The sequence below is a fragment of the Gadus morhua genome, chromosome 6, assembly GCF_902167405.1.
Source record: "Gadus morhua chromosome 6, gadMor3.0, whole genome shotgun sequence".
Taxonomy (NCBI): Eukaryota; Metazoa; Chordata; class Actinopteri; order Gadiformes; family Gadidae; genus Gadus; species Gadus morhua.
In genome coordinates, this window is record NC_044053.1 from 7,696,425 (window position 1) to 7,717,330 (window position 20,906).

The 20,906-nt window shown below is 46.3% G+C and overlaps 2 protein-coding genes across 3 annotated transcripts in view; both read right to left on the bottom strand.

The window, feature by feature from the left end:
- LOC115546014 (collagen alpha-1(I) chain-like) overlaps positions 1-1,220 on the bottom strand; it is a 31,771-nt gene extending 30,551 nt beyond the window's left edge. For both annotated transcript variants that reach the window (XR_003977175.1, XM_030359585.1), the window contains exon 1: positions 956-1,220. Coding sequence is in view for 1 of the 2 variants with exons in the window: in XM_030359585.1 (XP_030215445.1) it covers positions 956-1,049 (94 nt within the window). In the remaining variant the exon portion in view is untranslated. The remainder of the gene's footprint in view (positions 1-955) is intronic.
- Positions 1,221-3,679: 2,459 nt separating this feature from the next.
- The window catches only part of cacna1ba (calcium channel, voltage-dependent, N type, alpha 1B subunit, a), a 93,229-nt gene continuing 76,002 nt past the window's right edge, over positions 3,680-20,906 (bottom strand). The window contains exons 40-49 of the mRNA XM_030359238.1: positions 19,110-19,215; positions 17,094-17,201; positions 15,976-16,085; positions 14,892-15,118; positions 13,692-13,824; positions 13,116-13,298; positions 10,610-10,639; positions 8,978-9,218; positions 6,675-6,910; positions 3,680-4,908 (exon numbers count right to left, since the gene is read on the bottom strand). Of these exons, the coding sequence (XP_030215098.1) occupies positions 4,333-4,908; positions 6,675-6,910; positions 8,978-9,218; positions 10,610-10,639; positions 13,116-13,298; positions 13,692-13,824; positions 14,892-15,118; positions 15,976-16,085; positions 17,094-17,201; positions 19,110-19,215 (1,950 nt within the window). The 3' untranslated portion in view covers positions 3,680-4,332. The remainder of the gene's footprint in view (positions 4,909-6,674; positions 6,911-8,977; positions 9,219-10,609; positions 10,640-13,115; positions 13,299-13,691; positions 13,825-14,891; positions 15,119-15,975; positions 16,086-17,093; positions 17,202-19,109; positions 19,216-20,906) is intronic.

Consider the following 20,906-nt stretch of genomic DNA (forward strand, 5'->3'; position numbering starts at 1 on the left):
TTTGCTGAAACTAGCATCACGCCCTGTCTCGTGCGCCGCAAACACACACACACACACGTGTGTGTGTGTGTGTGTGTGTGTGTGTGTGTGTGTGTGTGTGTGTGTGCGCGCGCGCGTGTGTGTTTTGATCGATGCACACAGGTGTGTGTTTGGATCGATGCCCCGACTTCTCTCTCACCAACTGACAGACCGGGCTTTGATCAAAGGTTTACCGACAGCAGACCGCGCGGATGACAGATCGGGTTCCCGTGCGCTAATCTCTCACGTCATGACATAGATGCGGTGGGGACAAGGGCGAGCACATGAATGTCTGTCACGGATCAAAGGCGGATCACACCCCCCACCCCCCTTGGTTAAAATGTGGAATTTGTAATTTTGATTCTTGGTCACTTTGAATCTTGTTCAGCTCTGAATTGGGTCTTTCATTCTGTCTGTAGTCTAACACAGGCATGTTTCTTTCTCATTTTTCCCTCACACTCGTTTCATTCTTATTTATATGTGAATGCCAAATATAAGTTTCCACCAAAGAAAAAACAAACAAAATATCCTATAAAGTATAATATTGCTACTTAGATGTGTATAATAAGTCTATGATGGTATATTGTCTAGCTAATCCAATCGCTTATAAGGATTATGTCTTCTCCTCAGACATGTCTTGATGTTGACTGCGATGCAGCAGATTAACGGACGGCCTAATAATAAGAAACATCTGAATACTATAGCAATAGCTTCGCCCAGTGGAGTGGTACGGTACTGCAACACAACACATTATGAGTTTAATTCGCAAACCGCTACGAACACGTTAAAGCTTTTAAATATATCCTTTTCTTGTTGAACACGATGAAAGAATATTACAAGGACCTCGAAAATAACCCAATCAAACATAAAAACGAAACAAATCCACGTGGCAATGATGCAGAAGTCAACAAAATATTCACCTGAATATAATTCTTACCTTTACGCTGGACGCTCATTCTTCTTCCGAACACTTGGCCGGCCAAGGAGACCAAGAAGAAATACATCACAAAAATCTCGTTTGCCGCAAACATGGCGTCCTTCGTGCGTCCCGTAGACCTACAGATGACAAACAGCTCATAGTCAACACGGTGTTGTACTCAACGCTGTGTATACATTCACCTGTTGTCCGCCTCAACTGACACCCAGAACAACGTTCACTTTGGACAACATATGAGTTGAAATTTCTTATTCCCACATTCCACCTTGTTCAACTCAGCCACGCCCACCGCTGATGATTCTGACCTATTGTAACACACTGATTTGAATACAGCGCTCAGACCCAACCCCATTCACAAATTGCTATTTTGTTTGACCTACAGACACACGCGTACGCACGGACACACACAAAGAGCATATTAATTATTAAATGACGTAAATCATATGGAAACAACTTGTCATCACACACACACACCGAGTCTCACGTGGTTTGATTTTATTATTTTTTTATTTCAAGGACCTTTGCTTCTTACAAAATGTTAAATGTAGAAACAACTGCAGAATTCAAAATCTGGCTGAGAAACATAAAATCAGGCAACAAGTCAGTGTATCCGAAGACGTAAATAATGATTCTTCCAGCTCTGGGACACAGGCGGAACTATCAACAATGTTCATTGTTCAATACTGTGTTAATTTAGCCTACCTTTTTTTTTATTAGAAATGTTCAACAATCCCGCATTATTTATATCAAATATTAAAAATAAAAAAAATAATACATAGTATCAAAAAGTACCAAGGCTTTTACATGCACATACATTGTCAGAACATGCACCGAAAAAAAATAGAAGGCAAAATAAATCCTACATTGTCCGTGTTGCAGAGATACAAAATCTTGGTAACTCGGTTAGTGAACCGCCAATAGTTGACAAAGGCATGTCAACGCTTTAAATGTAATTTCTATTTGGATGACAAATCGTTTTCAAAAAAGAATTATATGCCTGCCTGTAAATTGGGGCCCCGGTGGAATATATGGAATGTGATGTAAACGTAAATCAAGACGAGTCGTATTCACGTCGGCAGTTACCATGTTTTTACCGCGTGTCCAAGGCCCCAGTCCGAAAAGGGACAGACACACTGACATCCATCTGGAATCACTGATGCCGGCGGCAGATTTGGTCAACGTGGGATACTTGGGTAAATGTAATGCATGCAGATATATAAAGTTGCTGTATTCCTAAGTATTGTTTTTCTTTCTGCTTTACACGTTGTGTGTCTCACCTTATGCGTGGTAATCATTGGTAGTCTTTTTGTATGCGTTTTCGTACCTTTTGTGTATAGATATATATAGAAAACATTTGGTCACGTTCATGCTGATGTCTGATTCTGTGAAGACCAGCATGTAAAGCTACAGAATGGAGCGATAAAGTCTCTGTTCTCTCTCTCGACCATCACCCGTGTTGCATAGCCCTGCTCTCCTACACTGAACTCCCTGGGTGTAGAGTCACTCGCCGGTCAACTCAACCTCTGACCGACTGTGATCGCCTCAAAACAGGCCTCTCTCTCTCTCTCCCCCTCTCTCTCCCTCTCTCCCCTAAAAAAGGGGAGGGGACTAACCTCGACAGGCCTACCTCTTTGTCTGTCTCAGTGGAAACAAAGCCTTGTCTGAAGTTGCATGTTGCGCTGTGTGTGCTCCGGACAGGACAGGACTGAAGCCAGTGTATCTGTATAGATATCCGTACGCCGTGTCGCCGGTAGGCTATGGACGTTGTTGTCCACCCACTGTGCAAATGGTAAAGGTTGCATGTTGAAGTTGGGACAGTGTTTGGTACATTACTCTGTTGAGAATGGAAGCTAAAGATGAACAGGTCAGAATATAGACAGTTAAACCCACATGTGCATATGCTCTCTCTCTCTCTCTCTCTCTCTCTCTCTCTCTCTCTCTCTCTCTCTCTCTCTCTCTCTCTCTCTCTCTCTCTCTCTCTCTCTCTCTCTCTCTCTCTCTCTCTCTCTCTCTCTCTCTCTCTCTCTCTCTCTCTCTCTCTCTCTCTCTCTCTCTCTCTCTCTCTCTCTCTCTGCACTCCCCCATTAGCCCCTCACACACACAAACAATCAAACACACACACACACACCCTCAAACATACACCCCCCTGACCTGTCTCTTACTAAGACAGCCAATGAGAGCCGGAGTAGATCCGTGTCAGCCATTTTGGGTCTTGCATCCCTAAACTCCTGCATGCTGCTTTCCTAATGTGTAGCTGCAGTCGCACCAGGAAGTGGAAAGGCAACAGAGGAAAACAAGCACACAAATGAGACGAGCGCTACCTTCTACACAAACATGCACGCTCGTTACTGACATTATCTCAAGTGGTAGTGTTCTTGTGTTTAGTCCATTGGCGTACAACCCACCCCCATACATTTTGAGTGACAGTCACACTCCTGGAAAGGACAAAACATAAAGAGAAGAATGAGAACAAGCATGAGGTGCTCAGTTGCTCGCGTTAGAAACGTAAACGGCGTGGTGTGGCGTGCGCTTTAAGGCGTCCTGTACGACTGGTTCTCCTTGGAGCGCTACATCGGGAACCAATCGGCTGCTCAGGATCTGCCGCCATAGAAATCAATGGATGTTGCATCTTTTGTGTCTACAGTATTATCTAAAAGGAGAGGCACTTTGTTCCGGAAACATTGCAAACCACTACGTAACAAAAACGGCTGACCTGAAACAAAACAACAAATGCTTTTCTTTAACATGAACACATTTTCAAAAAAATATTCACATGATCAAAAAAAGATAACAGAACTACAGGTACACATTCTATAATAAAAAAAAAACCATTAGTGAATCAAGCAATCTCCCATCACTGTTTTCTGCCATACTTTGCTTCCAATCAATGAGGGAAACAGTAGAACAGAATGGCAGGAGAGGAATCAACGTGAAGACATCAAAGTGAAGACATGTCTGTCCGCTCAGGGAATGTTTCTAAGGAACAGGCAGTGTTATTGGATGGTTGAGTCCCAGAACCAAAACAAGTAAACTTTATTGGTCTTCCCAAACTTTTTTCTCACTTTTCTATCAAATGGGTCCCGTATACTTTTTTTTACACTTTTAAATATGACCTCTCCGACAAAAACACATCGTCTTTTTCTCTCCTTCATCTAGGGTAGAGGTCAAGCATGAGATACATGCACGCACACAAAGACATCTTACTGAAACGCACACACGCACGGACACACACACGCACGCACGCACACACGCATACACAACCATGTAAACCAAAGCCTCCAAAGAAGGATGATAAAACTCATCACAATTCCTCAAATAAATATGTTATTAATAAAAAAGAAACCACCACCAGCGTGGGTTGTTTAGTTATAGCCATGCTAGCACCACTCGTCCTCCTCCACCTCCTGGTAATACCTGGGGGCCCGGGGCCCCCCACTGCTGGGGAAGCTAAAGTGGTATCCGTTGGGGCCCCTTCGACTGTACCGCGGGGATGACGAGGGCCCGGCGTAATCAGGCGGTCCGGCCCCAGGGGAGGGCCCCGGGGGCTGGGAGCCGGGGGACAGCGAGGACCCGTCCTGGAGGCTACTGCAGGGACTTGCGTCGCGCGGGTAGCCGTGGCAGTAGCCGCCCTGGCCCGGGCCCAGCAGGGGCTCGTAGCCGTATCCCTGGCCCAGGAAGGGCTCCGAGCTGATGCGTGTGACCGGACAGGGGACGTGGCGGTAGGAGGAGACGCTGTGGCGCAGGGCGCGGTGCTCCGAGAGGCCTCGGCTCAGCCGGCCCGGGCTGACCGAGTGGGGGTCGGACGCGGGCTGCACCGGGGACGAGTTGGCTGTCTTGTAGGCCACGCTGGGCCGGGGAATGGGGGGGGTCTGGGGCAGCTGCCGCCGGCCGCGGCTGGGCGTGCTGGAGGTGGAGCTGAGGGTGGCCAGACTGCCCCTAACCCAACCGCTGCCCTGGATGAAGAGTGGACAGGCAATGTGAACCGACGGAGTGATGAGTAGAGAGGAGAGGGGGAGATAGGAGCCAGGACCGCCAGGAAGGAAGGAAGGAAGGAAGGGTAGTAGGAACATAGTAAGTAAGGAGGAAAGGAAGGGAATGGAGGAAGGAAGGGGAGAAAGATAGAGGAACAACGGCAATAAGGAAAGAAAAGGATCAATGTAAGGAAAATAATGTAAATGCATAAAAGATGAAGGATTGGAACAGAGAAACGGGAGTTTGTCACAAACGAGATGGAGACGAGCGAGACGGAGAGACATTAATGGACAGGAAATGGCGATGAGGAAAGACAGGAAGTAGAAAGAGAGATCAAAGGCCATGAGGGGCTGTTCCACAGGCAAGCGGAAGAGTAAGTTAGGCAGAGAGGGCATGCAGAAGTCAGAGTTCAACAATATGCTTTGTTTCCAAGAGATAGAACATCATAAATACACTCTACTGCAGAGTAGAGTGACTCCTGCTCTACTGCAGAGTCTATAGTGAATCAAATATATATATTAATAATTAATAATTAATTATTATTACCAATCTCTCAATTCTTCAATTCTTGATTATCATCACAATTGAACCAATAAACATATTTACAGTATATTCAGTATAATACAGACCTTGGGGTCCCTAAATAACTGACCGTATTATTCCAGATATCAAGTTATAGCGAGAATCGAATTATTGTTGTCTTGCGTAAAGCGAACAACGTGCATATTTATTTTGCCACTATTGCTTGTTGATGACGTATGCGTTAGCAAAGACGTGCAATCCTCCAAGAGCTAATTGGTTGAGCAGAAAACATGCATTCAGTATATTTTTGTGTTTCACAGCTGGACATGAGAATAAAATGAACCAACCCATCAAAATCATAACATTGCTGTGGATTCTTGTAAAGCTAAAGTGCTGTATAGGGAACTTCGAACCTCGGGTTCAGCTTCACGCTGCTAGCTGTAACGCCACTAGCTTTTTGCCGTTAGCTGTAACGACTTAAGCTATGAAGGCGAATACACACCAAAATGAGACCCGGCGCGATGTGCATAGACAAACCTTTTTTGCCGAAAAAACTGCGGTGCGAATTGGTGATTGGAACGGCTTGGATTTTGTGTGATTCTATTCAAACACTTAGTTCAAGTTTAAAAAATGTAAACTTTTCCTGCAAATTTGGCTTGGCGCTTTGTCGTACAGCCCATCAGCGTTCACTCCCTGAAGGCCATATGAAACCGCAAAATGGGGGAGAAAGTAATTGTTGCCGTTTGCAGACTCCCCGGAGCACTATTATATCTATATAATATAATATCATAAATAATATCATGCCCAAAAGCTGTGTGTGCCTCCGGATGATACCATGAACCCATAGGTACAGCGTTGGGTTCTTCCACGGGCATTTCCGAAACAAGTAAAGACTCGTAGTGGTGGTTATCTCGGCCATGGTTGACAATGAATTGGCTGTAAGAAACGCTGGCGTTCACAAGAGAGCCCCTTCCCCTCCAATATCCTTCAAAACACCTTGAAGTTTGTGGGCGGGGCAAATATTGTCTTCGCTTTTGGTGTGAACGCAAACTTACTGAGGGCGGTTACTTTGTAACACAGACAGCTGTAACGGCCCTAGCCGTAACGGCCCTGGCCGTAACACCCCTAGCTGTAACGCCCCTAGCTGTAACGCCCCTAGCTGTAACGCCCCTAGCTGTAACGCCCCTAGCTGTAACGCCCCTAGCGTTGGCCCTGGTGCGCCCACCTGCTTGCTGAAGCCGGCGTCGTGCATCTCGCTGGGCGACGTGGCGCAGCTGGCGTTGGCAGACTTGGCGTGGCAGTGGTCGCGGCTGCAGTAACGGTCACAGGAGTAGTAGCGCTGCTTCTCCCCGGGGGCGTGGCGGTGCTTCCGGTCGTGGGAGCGGCCGCGCTCGTGGGCCTTGTCCCTGGAGGAGGAGGAGCTGGCCTGGGCCGGGTCCATCGGTGGCTCCCCTGGGGTACCTTCATGGTGGCGGCAAAAGATACCAATGGAGTTTCCTTTTAGCTACTGCAAATTAATTATAATTATAAGTTTATATTCAAGATGTGCACTTGGTAAATGGATGGTAAATGGACTGCATTCATATAGCGCTTTTTGTAACCAGTGGCAATATTAGAATTACAATACAAAAACTAAAATATTGCCTAACATTTACCCATTTGTGCAATCATTCACACACCGATTGCGGCGTCAGCCATGGAAGCCGACAACCAGCTTGTCAGGAGCAGTGAGGGTTAGGTGCTTACTCAGCTAGGAGGAGCCGGGGATCAAACTAGCAACGCCGTTTTACCTCCTGAACTACATGCCGCCCACTCCAATACAATTTGAACTGTTTATGGATAAAGTCATATATTTTTGTTGCCTGCAATATTTAAGTTTTGTATATCCGTAATGCTTCCGATCTGGCCGTTTCTGCTGCGTCTCCCAAACTTCCAGTAGGGGATGAGTGATGTAATGTCAGGTCAGACTGAATGTATCATTATAAATTTGTGATGTGGTGAATGTATTGTTCAATATGAAAATGGTGATTTTGAATATTTGTCAAACATTTGCCCAAAGCGATTCGGTAGCATTGTAACAACGTCTCTCACATGTTCTCCAACCTATAACCTTTCCTCTGATGGAGGGGGGAGAGAGGGGCTATAAATTATTGGTTTGCCTACCCGTCTCTTTGGTCTGGTTAACAAAGACTTTCGGTGTAAGACTACACTTAACACACAAACGTGCCCGCACAAACACTTACACACTTGCACACACACACACACACACACACACACACACACACACACACACACACACACACACACACACACACACACACACACACACACACACACACACACACACACACACACACACACACACACACACACACAGAGCGGGTGTCTGAGATCAAACCACCAGGTTACATGAGGTGTGGGGAGAATCACTGGACCTCATGGAACCAGGCAGTAGGATGTATCTAATACATTTAAGTAGTGAATATATAGTACTGGTAGCATATATAGGAGTAGTATCTATAGATATCAGTATAACCAATAAGATTAGATCCACATATCCACAAGACAAAATTGTCAAATGTAATTCACGTTCATTGATATTGCTTTCAAGCTTGTACACAATAGTATCTCATCTCATCTATAGCTATTCCTCTTAACCCTATACGGTTCAAGATGATCAGACTGCAGGCTGTAGCTTATGTGTGTAGGTTGTACTTTTAGGGTATAGGTCTAGCTGGAGGCCGTTGATCACCGTTGCCATGGAGACGACTTTTCATATTCAAGGAGTAAAAGACGATAGAAGTGTACTGCTGACTGTTCAACATCTGGAATGCAGGTAGCCCGCATTGCTGCATTAAGGCAAAGTAGATACCAGCTAAAGTATCTCTTATTAGTAGACATTACAAAAACGAATGGACGCTGTTGTCCACATGTGGAGAGGTGAAACTCAGAACTGATGCCTAGAGACACATATCTTTAATGCCTGCACTATTAAGTCAGTATTGGGAGCCAGCTATTTTTTATCATGTTGTTAAGGCCTAAAAAAAAAAAAAGTTTGGTTCCTGTTGGTTGTCAGTTTGTCAGAATTTATTTTATTTTTTTATTTTATTTTTTCCAGCGGCAGCGAATGATAAGTAGGTTGTTTTCATTTAAAAACGAGAGAATGCGCTCACCCTTGTGCAGAATGAAGAGGTGCTTTACAAAAACGTAATTATAGTTTGCATAAAAAAAAAAAAAACTAATTGTTTTTTTAGGCCTAATCTATCTGTTTTCCGGGATCCAGAAATCCTAACCTATTATAGCAGAACTTCTGGGGGGCAGTAAACCAACATTTGAAAGGGACCCCCTTGTTTCCTGTTTCGTTAATTGGGCAACCCTTAGTTTAGAGATAACTTAATGTTGGTGAAGTTTGCGTTCACTTTTTTAACCGAATATTTGTAGTGCTTGTCAGCCATCAGACTAGATATTAATTTAAAATCTGATTGTTGAGACTACTGTAATTCGTCTCTGGCATCCGTAGTGGCCGACCTGTAGTACTGTTAGTGGCGTGTTGTCCGCCCAGCGATCTGTCCAGGGACCTCTGCTTCTTCTCTCCCCGCTCCCGGTCCCTCTCCCGGCGGTGGTGGCAGCGGTGGTGATGGTGGTGGTGGTGGTGGCTCCGCTCCTGGCTGGGCTTCTCCAGGGTGAACTCACGCAGATTGACCTCTGGGAGGCGCTGTGGCGCCACTGTGGAGACGGAGCGTCTCATCGGGCTGTTGTCAGGAACGGGCTGTCGCAGGTAACCAGGTGAAAGAGTCAGAGGAAGATGGCGTAGAAGAGAGAGCGAGAGATTGATTTTGACAAAGAGAGGACCGAGAGAGAGAGAAAGGGAGATTAATTATGTATAAATCTATGCATATTCTTCTATATTTCTTTCTGTTCTTCCTTTTCTTTTGTATTATTTTGTATTTTTCACACAATACTTGATATGTTTAACTCCTGCTCATCTTATCAATTGTGTTTTGTTCTATGTAAAGTCCTTTCTATCTTCAGATTGACTTAATCATTCCCAGATGGAAAGTAGGGCATCACAGGAGAGATACTTGAAAAGAGCCGCTGTGAGAGAAACTATTTCCCCAAGATAAATAAAATATCGGAATCTGAACTCTTTACTGCCGATAGGATTAGCTGCACATGAATGGAGGTGCAGACAATAATATTTTAACTGACAGAAACAATCTCCAGGTTAAATCTACAACCAACTGACCAAAATGCACTCACAAACAAAGTATAACAATGAACTAAAAGGTAATAAAGGTGAAGCAGCACATCTAAAAAGACTGATGGATGCACACAGTTTAAATTATGTGGTGGATTTGTCTGCCTGATCCTGTTTACAGAAAAAAACCTGTAATAGAATAATGAATTCCACTAATAAGAACAACTCGCTGAACCAAACTCGTCCGCCGAGCCCAAAGCAACACCAAGCCCTGTTGAGCCATAGGTCGGGCCAGCTGCAGAGCTTCGCCTTGAAGGTTTACAGCTGCAGGTGCAGATTAAACACCAGATGATATTAGCCTACCAGACGAATTGCAAACTGCAATTAGTCTGGGACCTCTCTCTGTTCATTTTCCATTTCCGAAGGGAGTCACCCACGGGCGCAGACCTTAATGCCTTGGACACGATTGGATTGACCTGCATCCAATCATAGCAACGAAACGGGTGACACAGCACTGAGTGACGAAAAAATCGCATCTCTGTCTGGTTGGTTGCCAGGCTAGGATTACATTAGGATTACATAACTCCATACAGAGCGACGACAGAGAAGGTGTGGAGACCCAAGACCACAGATACGGTACCTAGGAAGGCTCCACAGTGCCATGGGGGTGTTTGGTCAGGTGTTCTGTGTTCTGACACTAAGTATAGTTCGGCTTAATAACAATGTTTGTATGTGTGTGTGTGTTAATGTTGTTCTTTGTGTAACCAGGGTAAAGGCCTTTACCCCTGAGGATAAAAGGTATATGTGTGTGCGTGTGTGCATGAGTGTGGGTTTGTGTTTGAGTGTGTGCGTTTGAGTGTGTGTGTGTGTGTGTGCGTGCGTGCGTGCGTGCGTGCGTGTGTGTGTGTGTGTGTGTGTGTGTGTGTGTGCGTGTGCGTGTGCGTGTGTGTGTGGGTACATACAGCCAGGGTCCCTGGGTGCAAATTCATCCGCTGTCCGGTCATTGAAGAAGAGGTAGGAAAGGAAAGGAGCGGGGAAGGTAGGAAGGAAGGCAGGTGAGGTTGTTAACATATTCAAAATGGCAATGCCAATGGCAACTGCATATCTTTTATGAAGTGTGGAGCTCTGGACCACAGGGGAGTACTCAGAGAACAACCATGGGATAGGTAGTATAGTGGGACTAGAACGCCCCCTGCTGTATGAACGGTTTACTACACAATTCTGCGTCGGCCACCTAGGCAGAAGTGTGGTTCTCCTGGTCTTTACTCCTGGTTCTCTCCTTTCTTGATCCCTTTTTATCACTCTTTAGATCCCCAGAGGCTCTCAGCGTTTGGATTGACAGATCACATGATGCCTCTCTCTCTCTTTCCCTCTTAGACTCAATGCATATCTCTTTCTCTTTCCCCATTTTTCTAACTGTCTTGCTCGCTCTCCCTCCCTTCTGTTCTCTCGAGCACATGTTCTGGACAGAGGCCAGCCGAGGGGACTATGCAGTCCGGAGCTGAACTAACCGGTCTCTGTGCTTATTAGAAGGTGATGACACAGAGCTGTAAGCCCCCTACTCGCACTCTCTCTTACTTTCTCGGCCACTCTCTCTCTCTACCCCTCTGTCTCTTCACCTCTCTCCCTCTCTCTCTCTTTCTATTACTCTAACTCTCTCTCTCTCTCTCTCTGCCACTTTCTCTCTCTCTTTCTACCCCCCTGTCTCTCCACCTCTCTCCCTCTCTCTCTCTTAGATAGTTATCACTCTAACTCTATCTATCTCTCTCGCTACATCTCTCTCTCTCTTATATAGTATACCAAGCCACTAACTAAGTCATCTTCTTCATCAATTATATCATCCAAGTCCAAGTATTTAAGTGCTGCTTTCATCTCCCTCTTCATCCTCTAGCTATGTGTACTTTATGTACATCTGAGTGATGCCGCTACCAGAACCACACCATCACTACGACAGGCTGGCCATTGTATCAAAGTAATGTCATGGCAAGCAGCAGTGTAACGCTCTCTACAATGTTACGGTCAGCTTTAGCGCTAATGGAGAACAAAACAAAACAACAGATGCTTCACCTACTAACACACTTTAGCTTGCTCTCTACTCAGGGTTTTGCGGCTACTTTGCTTATGACCCGAAACCGTGTTAATTGCATTAGCAAATACATTTCCTCCTGGAACAACTCCCTCTCCTCAGAACGATAAATCTGTATACGCAAGACCTAAACCCTCAAAACATTTAAACCAATGGGTGACGTGTCGAAGTCTATACTTATACCGTCTATTACCGCCTATTACCAGATCAGTTGAGGCCTTTCACATCGGTGGCCTTGGTTTTTATTCACCCTCTTATGGGTGTGGAGTGGATCCCAAGCGGAGACTTTGATTGGCTGATGACTGGAGTAGCTTCTGCTGCTTCTCATCTGAGGGCCTCTATTAACAATAACTGGCCCTCCCCCGCTCCCCTGGGAGGGCTGCAGTGGGGAATGCACTTTTAAATCGATATCACTTTGGGATTCTGGGAAAGAGGTGAAGATTTATTTGGGTATTTCAAGTGGCGATGCGGAAATGACTCTCCCTGACCTTCACTTCTTCTGTCAGTCCTTACCAGAAGAAAGTAATATTGGGTTTCATGGTCAGAAGAGGATCTCAACAAGCCACAGTTTTTAAGTTAATGGCCTCCTTGATTGTATGATGCAGCATTTAATGTTTTTTCTAAGAGTAAGAACCAAACAATGCCTCAGTCATGGAGACATTATAGACCCCTACGTATAATGATATAACGTATAATGATATTACGTTTCAATAAGTTAAATGTAAGCAATGTAAGCATAAATGTAATTGATGTGAAAATCAACTGTTGATAACGCTGTAGGTAAGATTAAAGAGCTATAATTAGAAATGGCATTGCCGTCAGTCAGCTATTAATAAGTGAAATACGCTGCGAGAATAACCGTTTGAAGTTGACTGTTCCCATCTCTGTATGACCCAATTTAGATTTTAGACCGCTCCTGGCTTATCCTAACCATTTAGGGAATCTGATCTGGCACTGGCTCCGAGAATTCATCTGCTTGGCAATCACATGCGTGTGAAATGCAAGACTTCTCAATTGCAAAAAAACTACTTCAAAACTTGAAGTTGGAACTTTTCTGATAATAAGCTCAATATATGCCAAATGGGTGAATGAAGTGGGAGAAGTGACTGTGACACCTGTTATGTTCTATTTTTATGCTCGATAGCCTGAAAGGAGTTCATGGGGTAATGTTGAATATCCGTCTCTCTCTCCCTCTCCCTCTCTCTCTCTCTCTCTCTCTCTCTCTCTCCCTCTCTCCCTCTCTCCCTCTCTCTCTCTCTCTCTCTCTCTCTCTCTCTCTCTGTCTCTCTCCCTTTTTCTCTGCCACTCTCAAATCATACCTACAGCACCTTTAAGCTACCGCCCATGTGTCTGTCTTCTTGTGTTTCTAGAACCCTCTTTACCTGTAGTTCAGTATTGAGTCGGGGCATGGACACGGCTCTGCCCTGGCTCTGCAGCCCGGAGCCAGGTGTCCCCTGGCCGGCGGGGGCCCCGGGCCCCAGGGCCACCGGGCCCAGATCCCCTAAGCACGGCACTGCCCCTTTACTGATGGCACTAGAATCTATCTTCATCAGCTCCACCGACTCCTGGACACACGCACAAACGCACACACACACACACACACACACACACACACACACACACACACACACACACACACACACACACACACACACACACACACACACACACACACACACACACACACTTTAACACACATGCAGACTGTCAAACTGTGCAGGCAGGTTTAGGTAGCTGAATAGGTAAAGTCCACTTGTACAGATATCAGGTATATTCTGAGGATGATCCTGAAGAGGATCTGGGTGGACACAGGTTCTATTCCCTGTGTCCATCAGATAGACTGCCAAAAATGGGCGGGTCATCCCAGGGTAATTTGAAGATAACTCCTACTGTCTGAGATTGGTTTCCAACGATTTTTTTTCACCCCATAGAAAAGGAGTCCATCCATTGGTCAGTACCTGAGGGGCGGCATCCGGCGTGTCGTCTGATTGGCCCTTTGAGAGCTTGCGTTTACCCCTCCCCCGGGGAGCGTCCTTCGTCCTCTCTGGCAACCAGGAGGAAGACTCCTGGGCGTTGACCTCTTGACCTGGCCTGGGGGGGAGTGGGGGCATTGGACACGCGGTGCGCGGACACATCATAACACATTCACATTATTTAATATCTCCTCTGTTTGATGTCGTAGTAGGGAGAAGACCCTTGTTTTGCCATTGTAGTTGCAAAACAGAATTTTTTTCAGCATAGATCGACCATGCTATACTGTTTTTTGATAATAAAGCACCTTGGCCTTTCAATGTATCGCACCATATATCACATTTTAATCGCTAAAATGTTTAATATGAGCGGTGCTTCAATTCATGGCTTTAGGAACAGCTGCATGTACACATTGAGGTCCAAGGCCAATATCAATATGTTTACCATCTAGGCTGACAAACATATTTGAAATATCCCCTCCCTCCTTGTTGAAATAGAGAGCAGTTCAGATCAACTTAGGGGAAATGCTGAAGGGATATCACGATTGTCTTGGGATCATTTTATGGTCCCAAACGCTGAGAATTTGACTACAATTTGCCGCCCAGACAAAGCTTCACGTCTCGGACAAAATGTTCCCTGACAAATCTTTCCCAAATCAGCCCCCCAGGAGCATTGTAAGAATGGACGACATACTAGGATATTCGTTTTTCGAAGGAAAAACAGTAAACAAATAATAATAACTCACAGTATGAAAATAATCAATCAGTATTGGAAATTGTTTGATATCTCCTCTCTCTCTGTGGTGAACCTCTCTCTCTCTGGTGAACCTCTCTCTATCTCCTCTCTCTCTGTGGTGAACCTCTCTCTATCTCCTCTCTCTCTCTGGTGAACCTCTCTCTATCTTCTCTCTATCTCTCTCTGCTGAATCTCTTTCTATCTCCTCTCTCTCTGGTGAACCTCTCTCTATCTCCTCTCTCTCTCTGTGGTGAACCTCTCTCTATCTCCTCTCTCTCTCTGTGGTGAACCTCACTCTATCTCCTCTTTCTCTCTCTCTGTGGTGAACCTCTCTCTATCTCCTCTCTGTAGTGAACCTCTCTCTATCTCCTCTCTCCGTCTCTGTGGTGAGCCTCTCTCCATCTCTCTCCCTGCCTCTCGACCTCCCTCGCACTGTCTCTCTAAGAACTTACAAAGCTCCCCCGTTGGTGAGGGTGCTGACCCCCGGGCAGGGTCTGACCCCCGGACCGGGTCTGACCCCCAGGGCGTTTGGCCTGGAGGTGGAGGGGGGGGCGGAGCCCCGTGCCTGGGTCTGAAGGAGCATGCTTGGGGGATCCACGCTGTCGAGCATCATGGGCAGGTTCTTCTCCTGCAGGTGAGTCAGAGGCAGCAGGGGCTTAAACAGAGACCCCACCTTGCTCTGTGGAGGAAGGGGGAGAGAGGGAGGGGCCACATGCTGAACACACCCAGAGCAGGGAGCAGCCAGGAGAATATCCCCGCGCCCCGGGGGTCGTAGCAGGCGGGGGGACCACCCAGGGACAGAATATTCATGGTACGCTTGCAGTCATGCATGTTACATGCGTTTGAAATCTGTTTGTGTGTGTGTGTGTGTACATGTGTGTGTGTGTGTGTGTGTGTGTGTGTGTGTGTGTGTGTCTGTGTGTCTGTGTGTCTGTGTGTGTGTGTGTGTGTGTGTGTGTGTGTGCGTGTGTGCATCTTCCTGTGTGTGGGAAGCATCCGCATGCCTGTTTACATGGCGGGAAAAATAACGATCGTCAGCCCAAAGCACATCCCCTCATGAGATTATCCATTCTGATATTTGTTTTGGGGACATGGGGGCTTTCTTCCAGGTGCAACTGTCTTATGCAACACGTGTGTATCCATGCATCTGTGCAGTAGTATCATCTCTCCACAAGGGCAGGCACAGTTAAGTGCAGGGAGCATGCATATCTGCATTATGGTTGTAAAGTTGACACTAGCCCAACCAGTGCAGTGTTCCAATCAATGGGCGCATGAGCTCAAACTGGCATGTATGTGCAGGCCTCTATCGTGCATTCATCTACAGTTTATGTGTTTGTTTGTGTATATGTGTGTGTGTGTGTGTGTGTGTGTGTGTGTGTGTGTGTGTGTGTGTGTGTGTGTGTGTGTGTGTGTGTGTGTGTGTGTGTGTGTGCTCTTGCCTGTGTGTGTGTGCTTTTGCCTGTATTTTTGTGTGTGTGTGCTCTTGCCTGTATGTTGCGTGTGTATGTTGCGTGTGTGTGTGCGTGTGTGTTATACCGAGCCAGAGGTATTCTGCAGTAGCTGCTGTTGCCGACGCGCTCGGTTCTGCTTGTAGTAGTCAAAGATCATCAGAGCTGCGTACACCTTCCCAACTGTCAGCTCATTGGCTGAGGGGAGAGAGGAAGAGGGGAGGGAAGGAGGGAGGTGGAAATGTCAGGGGGACATGAGATGAGGGGAGGAGATGGGAGGAGACAAGGAAGGGTGAGGTGGGGTGAGGAGAAAGGAGAGGAAGAGTGAGGTGGGGTGAGGAGAAAGGAGAGGAAGGGTGAGGTGGGGTGAGGAGAAAGGAGAGGAAGGGTGAGGTGGGGTGAGGAGAAAGGAGAGGAAGAGTGAGGTGGGGTGAGGAGAAAGGAGAGGAAGGGTGAGGTGGGGTGAGGAGAAGAGAGAATTGAGGAGGGGAGAGGAGAGAGGATATGAGAGGATAGGGGATAGGAGATGAGGGGGGGAGGAGGAGAGGAGGGGGGAGAATTAAGGGAAGTAGGAGAAACAAAAGTGGAGTGAAATGAGAACGGAAAAGAAGATTATGCAAAACAAAGCATGATGATGGTAAGAGAACAAAGGAAGAGAGGGGAGCGAAGAAAATAATTGAGAGACGGTCGAGCAGATTGGAGAGGAAAGAGAGGAGGGAAAATCCATGACGGGAAGGATAACAAAAGATTTCCCAAGAGGAAAAGGGAGGAGGGAGAGAACAAGTGAATGGAAGTGCTGACTCATTATTTAACTTTCATCTCATTAGCATGTCGAGCATGAGGAGCAGAGACACATATCGAAACTAGATTCAATGGACAATGCATTATAAGACAGTTGGCCATTTATAACACAAGATGGCAGCAGACACTTACCTTCCACTCCAAGTAGACACAGACACACACAACGCAGACACAGACAGACAGACAGACAGACAGACAGACAGACAGACAGACAGACAGACAGACAGACAGACAGACAGACAGACAGACAGACAGACAGACAGACAGACAGACAGACAGACAGACAGACAGACAGACAGACAGACAGACAGACAGACAGACAGACAGACAGACAGACAGACAGACAGACAGACAGACAGACAGACAGGGTGGTGGGTCGCCTGGTACCCGAGCTGGGGCGCTTACGTTTGTGAGGAGTGACCAGCAGATCCATTGTCTTATGGGACAGGCTGGACCAAACGGTGGAGAGCTCCTTCTTCAGCTCCGCATCACTCATACGCTGGGCCACCATGCCTGCTGGTACACAAACACCACTGTTACTATCCTGTCCTGTCACTCATCAAACCATTTTCCCAAAGTAAGATGACTTGTACCTTATAAATCCCAGACAGGAAAGCTGGGAAATCTCCAAAGCAGTGTATTGTGAGCGGGGGGGGGTTGGGAAGGAGGCCCATAGGCTTGGACGTTATGATTTATGATATGATCTAAATACATACATGCAAGCCTTTTGGCGGATGTGTAACAGAGACCTGCCAACAGGGGCCCTGCCAAATGGCAATCGTAATTGGGTCAAAAGTAATTGGGCTTCTTAGCAGTTAGTATTTTCCTTCCACGTCAGTTCGACACCCCGCTGAGCAGCGACGGGCATTACAGTTACGACGTTAACAGATGCTGTACTCCTAAAGCACCTTACGATACATGAGTAGTGCATGTACGCTAAACATTGGTCCTTAACATGACCCCACTGTAGTCGAACCCATGGTAGTCAATACCGTGCTCTACCAGTTAACCAGAAATATGAGAGAGAGAGAGAGAGAGAGAGAGAGAGAGAGAGAGAGAGAGAGAGAGAGAGAGAGAGAGAGAGAGAGAGAGAGAGAGAGAGAGAGAGAGAGAGAGTCAGAGACAGAGACAGAGAGAGAGAGAGAAAGAGAGAAAGAGAGAGAGAGAGAGAGAGACAGAGAGACAGAGAGAGAGAGAGAGAGAGACAGAGAGACAGAGAGACAGAGAGAGTGAGAGAGCGAGAGAGAGAGAGAGAGGCAGAGAGAGCGAGAGAGAGAGAGAGAGGCAGAGAGAGAGAGAGAGAGAGAGAGAGAGAGAGAGAGAGAGAGAGAGAGAGAGAGAGAGAGAGAGAGAGAGAGAGAGAGAGAGAGAGAGAGAGAGAGAGGCAGAGGGAGAGAGAGAGAGAGAGAGAGAGAGAGAGAGAGAGAGAGAGAGAGAGAGAGAACACCAGATATGAAAGAGATAGACACATCGAGCGAGCGAGCCCCAGGCCCAATGCGGCACAAATGAGAGATGCTCATTAAAATGCTCTCATTCCGTTGGTAAAGCTGGGGGATAGAGGGGGGGGTGATTAAGCCATATGAGCTGAGGAACACGCACAGAAATGTCCTAATGAGTCCAAATGGGACCTTGAAAACACACTGCAACCAGCTAGAACACAGGGCGCAAGGTTCGGAACCCATCTGCACAAGGGGATATTTAGATCGAGATAACTACAGTTTTAAATTCCATTATCCTGAGACAAAATACAATAGCAGGATGTAACCAAACTTGGTGGGGGCCGCTTTTCGATTGTTTCAGGGTGTAATATCTGGGTCAACGCCGGATTTGTCCTGAAATGACTATATTGGATTTTATTTGTAGCTTAATGAGCATCCACAGAACTAGTGCTTTGTGTATTCATACAGCTTTGCCTGGAGCGTTGGCTATCTATAATTAGCGTACAGAGTTACACCTGTGTTTACTGTGTTGTGACATCTCTGAGGAGCTATGCTTCTGGGTAAAATAGCGAAGAACCAAACAAACAAGTGAAACAGGTAATTGGCAAAGAACAGAACATGGGGGTCATGTGGTTAGGTTCTTTTTCGGTTTGATTGAATCGTGGCACATTGACATGCTTGCCAGGGGCGCCAGCTAGAGGCTCTTCATGATGAAGAGGGGATACATGATGTCAGGTTATCGGGTGAAAGTCAGGTATTCATTTGGACTGCAATTGAACAAACGAGCAGAGGGCCAGTAAATTCCAGATTCATCAGTGAATCACGGTCGGAATGAGCCAAAGATTTGGCTCCTTCTAATTTCAATTCATGGTGATGTTTACAGTTCAACGCATGTCTTGCTGCGTTATACACACACTACACAACGTCACAACCCCCAGCTGCTCTGCCTGGTGTGTGACATCACCACCATACGACCTCTGACCTGAGGAAAGCTTGATCTCCAAGGCGGTGCGGATCAGCGCCATCAGCGTGGAGGTGAAGTGCACTGTGTTGTCGTCAGCGATGGGCATGTTCATCTTCACCAGGCGCTGAGGAAGAGGAGGAGGAGGAGGAGGAGGTGGTGCGGGTGGAGGAGCAGGAGGAGCCGTGGCGTTGGTGGGGGTGGTTGGTGGAGGAGTAGAGGTTAGAGGTTAGACCCAGCGCCGGCAAACCTCACTGAGGTATTTAAATGAGTGTGCTGTTGGAAAGTGATGTCTCACTTTGTGTCTTGGTTTTCATAAAACTCAAACTCAAACTGTAGAACCGGTCATGCATTTTAACAATTGCATTTCCAATTCAAAGCAATCAGGATAACAGGGTGGAAGTTGGGTGGATGGCTGGGTGGGTGTTTATAGGATTCAGTTCAGCACACAAAAAGCCTTCTCAGCAAGCATGAGGAGACAGACCACACAGTGACATCACCGCTAGCGGCCGAGTATGCGACAAAGCACAACGCAAGTCAAAAGTGCACCAAACCAAGTCTAGGCCGAAACAGAGTGGAAGAAGAAGAAGAAGAAGAAGAAGAAGAAGAAGAAGAAGAAGAAGAAGAAGAAGAAGAAGAAGAAGAAGAAGAAGAAGAAGAAGAAGAAGAAGAAGAAGGCGAGACCCATAACCATGGCGATGCCTCGAACCGGCCCTGGAGCTCCACTCTGTTTGCCGGCCAAGGCACGGGCCTTGGAACGGGTGTCTATGTGGACCACTACCAATAGGCGACACCCAGCGGTGTCCAGGCATTCTAATGACCCGGCCGCATGCCGGCATGCACGGTACCCTGTGGGAGTTGAGCTCCGCCCGGCATGGAACCACTCGACAGGGCATCTGGCGACACGGTGCGGTGCAGAGTGACGCAGAACAGGAGCTCAGTGCAACAAAGAGGACAGTGTGGAAGGCGCCAACCAAACACAAACCCACACAGGGACGCGCCGGCCCGCAGTCAACCATAGAACAATAAGAGCTGCACAATTTATCAAAACGTTCACACTGACGGTATTCTTGATTATGGATTGAAAGCCGGTTAGTTGGTGGCACTATAGTGGACAAAATGTTATTAATTGTGCATGTTTGATTTCTAAATGTTCTTTCATTTATTTGTATTAACATCAATATAATTAGTAAATTAATAATGAATGATTGAAAGATGTACTATAGTATTGTCATGTATTGTTATTTATTCTGAGGAAATCTAAATTGGAATACAATGTGTGACTATTGTGCAGCCCTGACACATACGGACACAAACAAACAAACAACTCCCAGGCCCGCAGACAAAAAACATAACGCAAGCCCACATAAAGCACGCAGGAGCAAATCTAACATTGGTTTGACAGAGGAGATGGAAGAAAACACTATGGCTGGGGGTGAATAGCAGAGACAGACTGGTTTTTGTAGAACAGGAAAGCAACATATAAGCTACACATTGAGCTAACTCGGACAGCTCCACCAAATCAAACCCCTAACTAGGCAACAGGATTTAGAGCAGTGTTTTTCAACCTGTGGTACATGTATCACCGGTGGTGTGCATGGGTACTGCAGCTATTACGTGGGATTCTCTTCAAAAAATACGTATTTATGTTTATAGAAAATAAATATATATATTATTATAAATGTTCTTAAGTAAAGTAAGCAGTTATTATATTATGGCTTGTTATTTCAAATATAGTGTCAACTTTTGTGCATTCCATCTTGTTTTCCATTGTAATTTTATCCATTGATGTTTTGTGTTAACTTCTGTTTGCTGAAT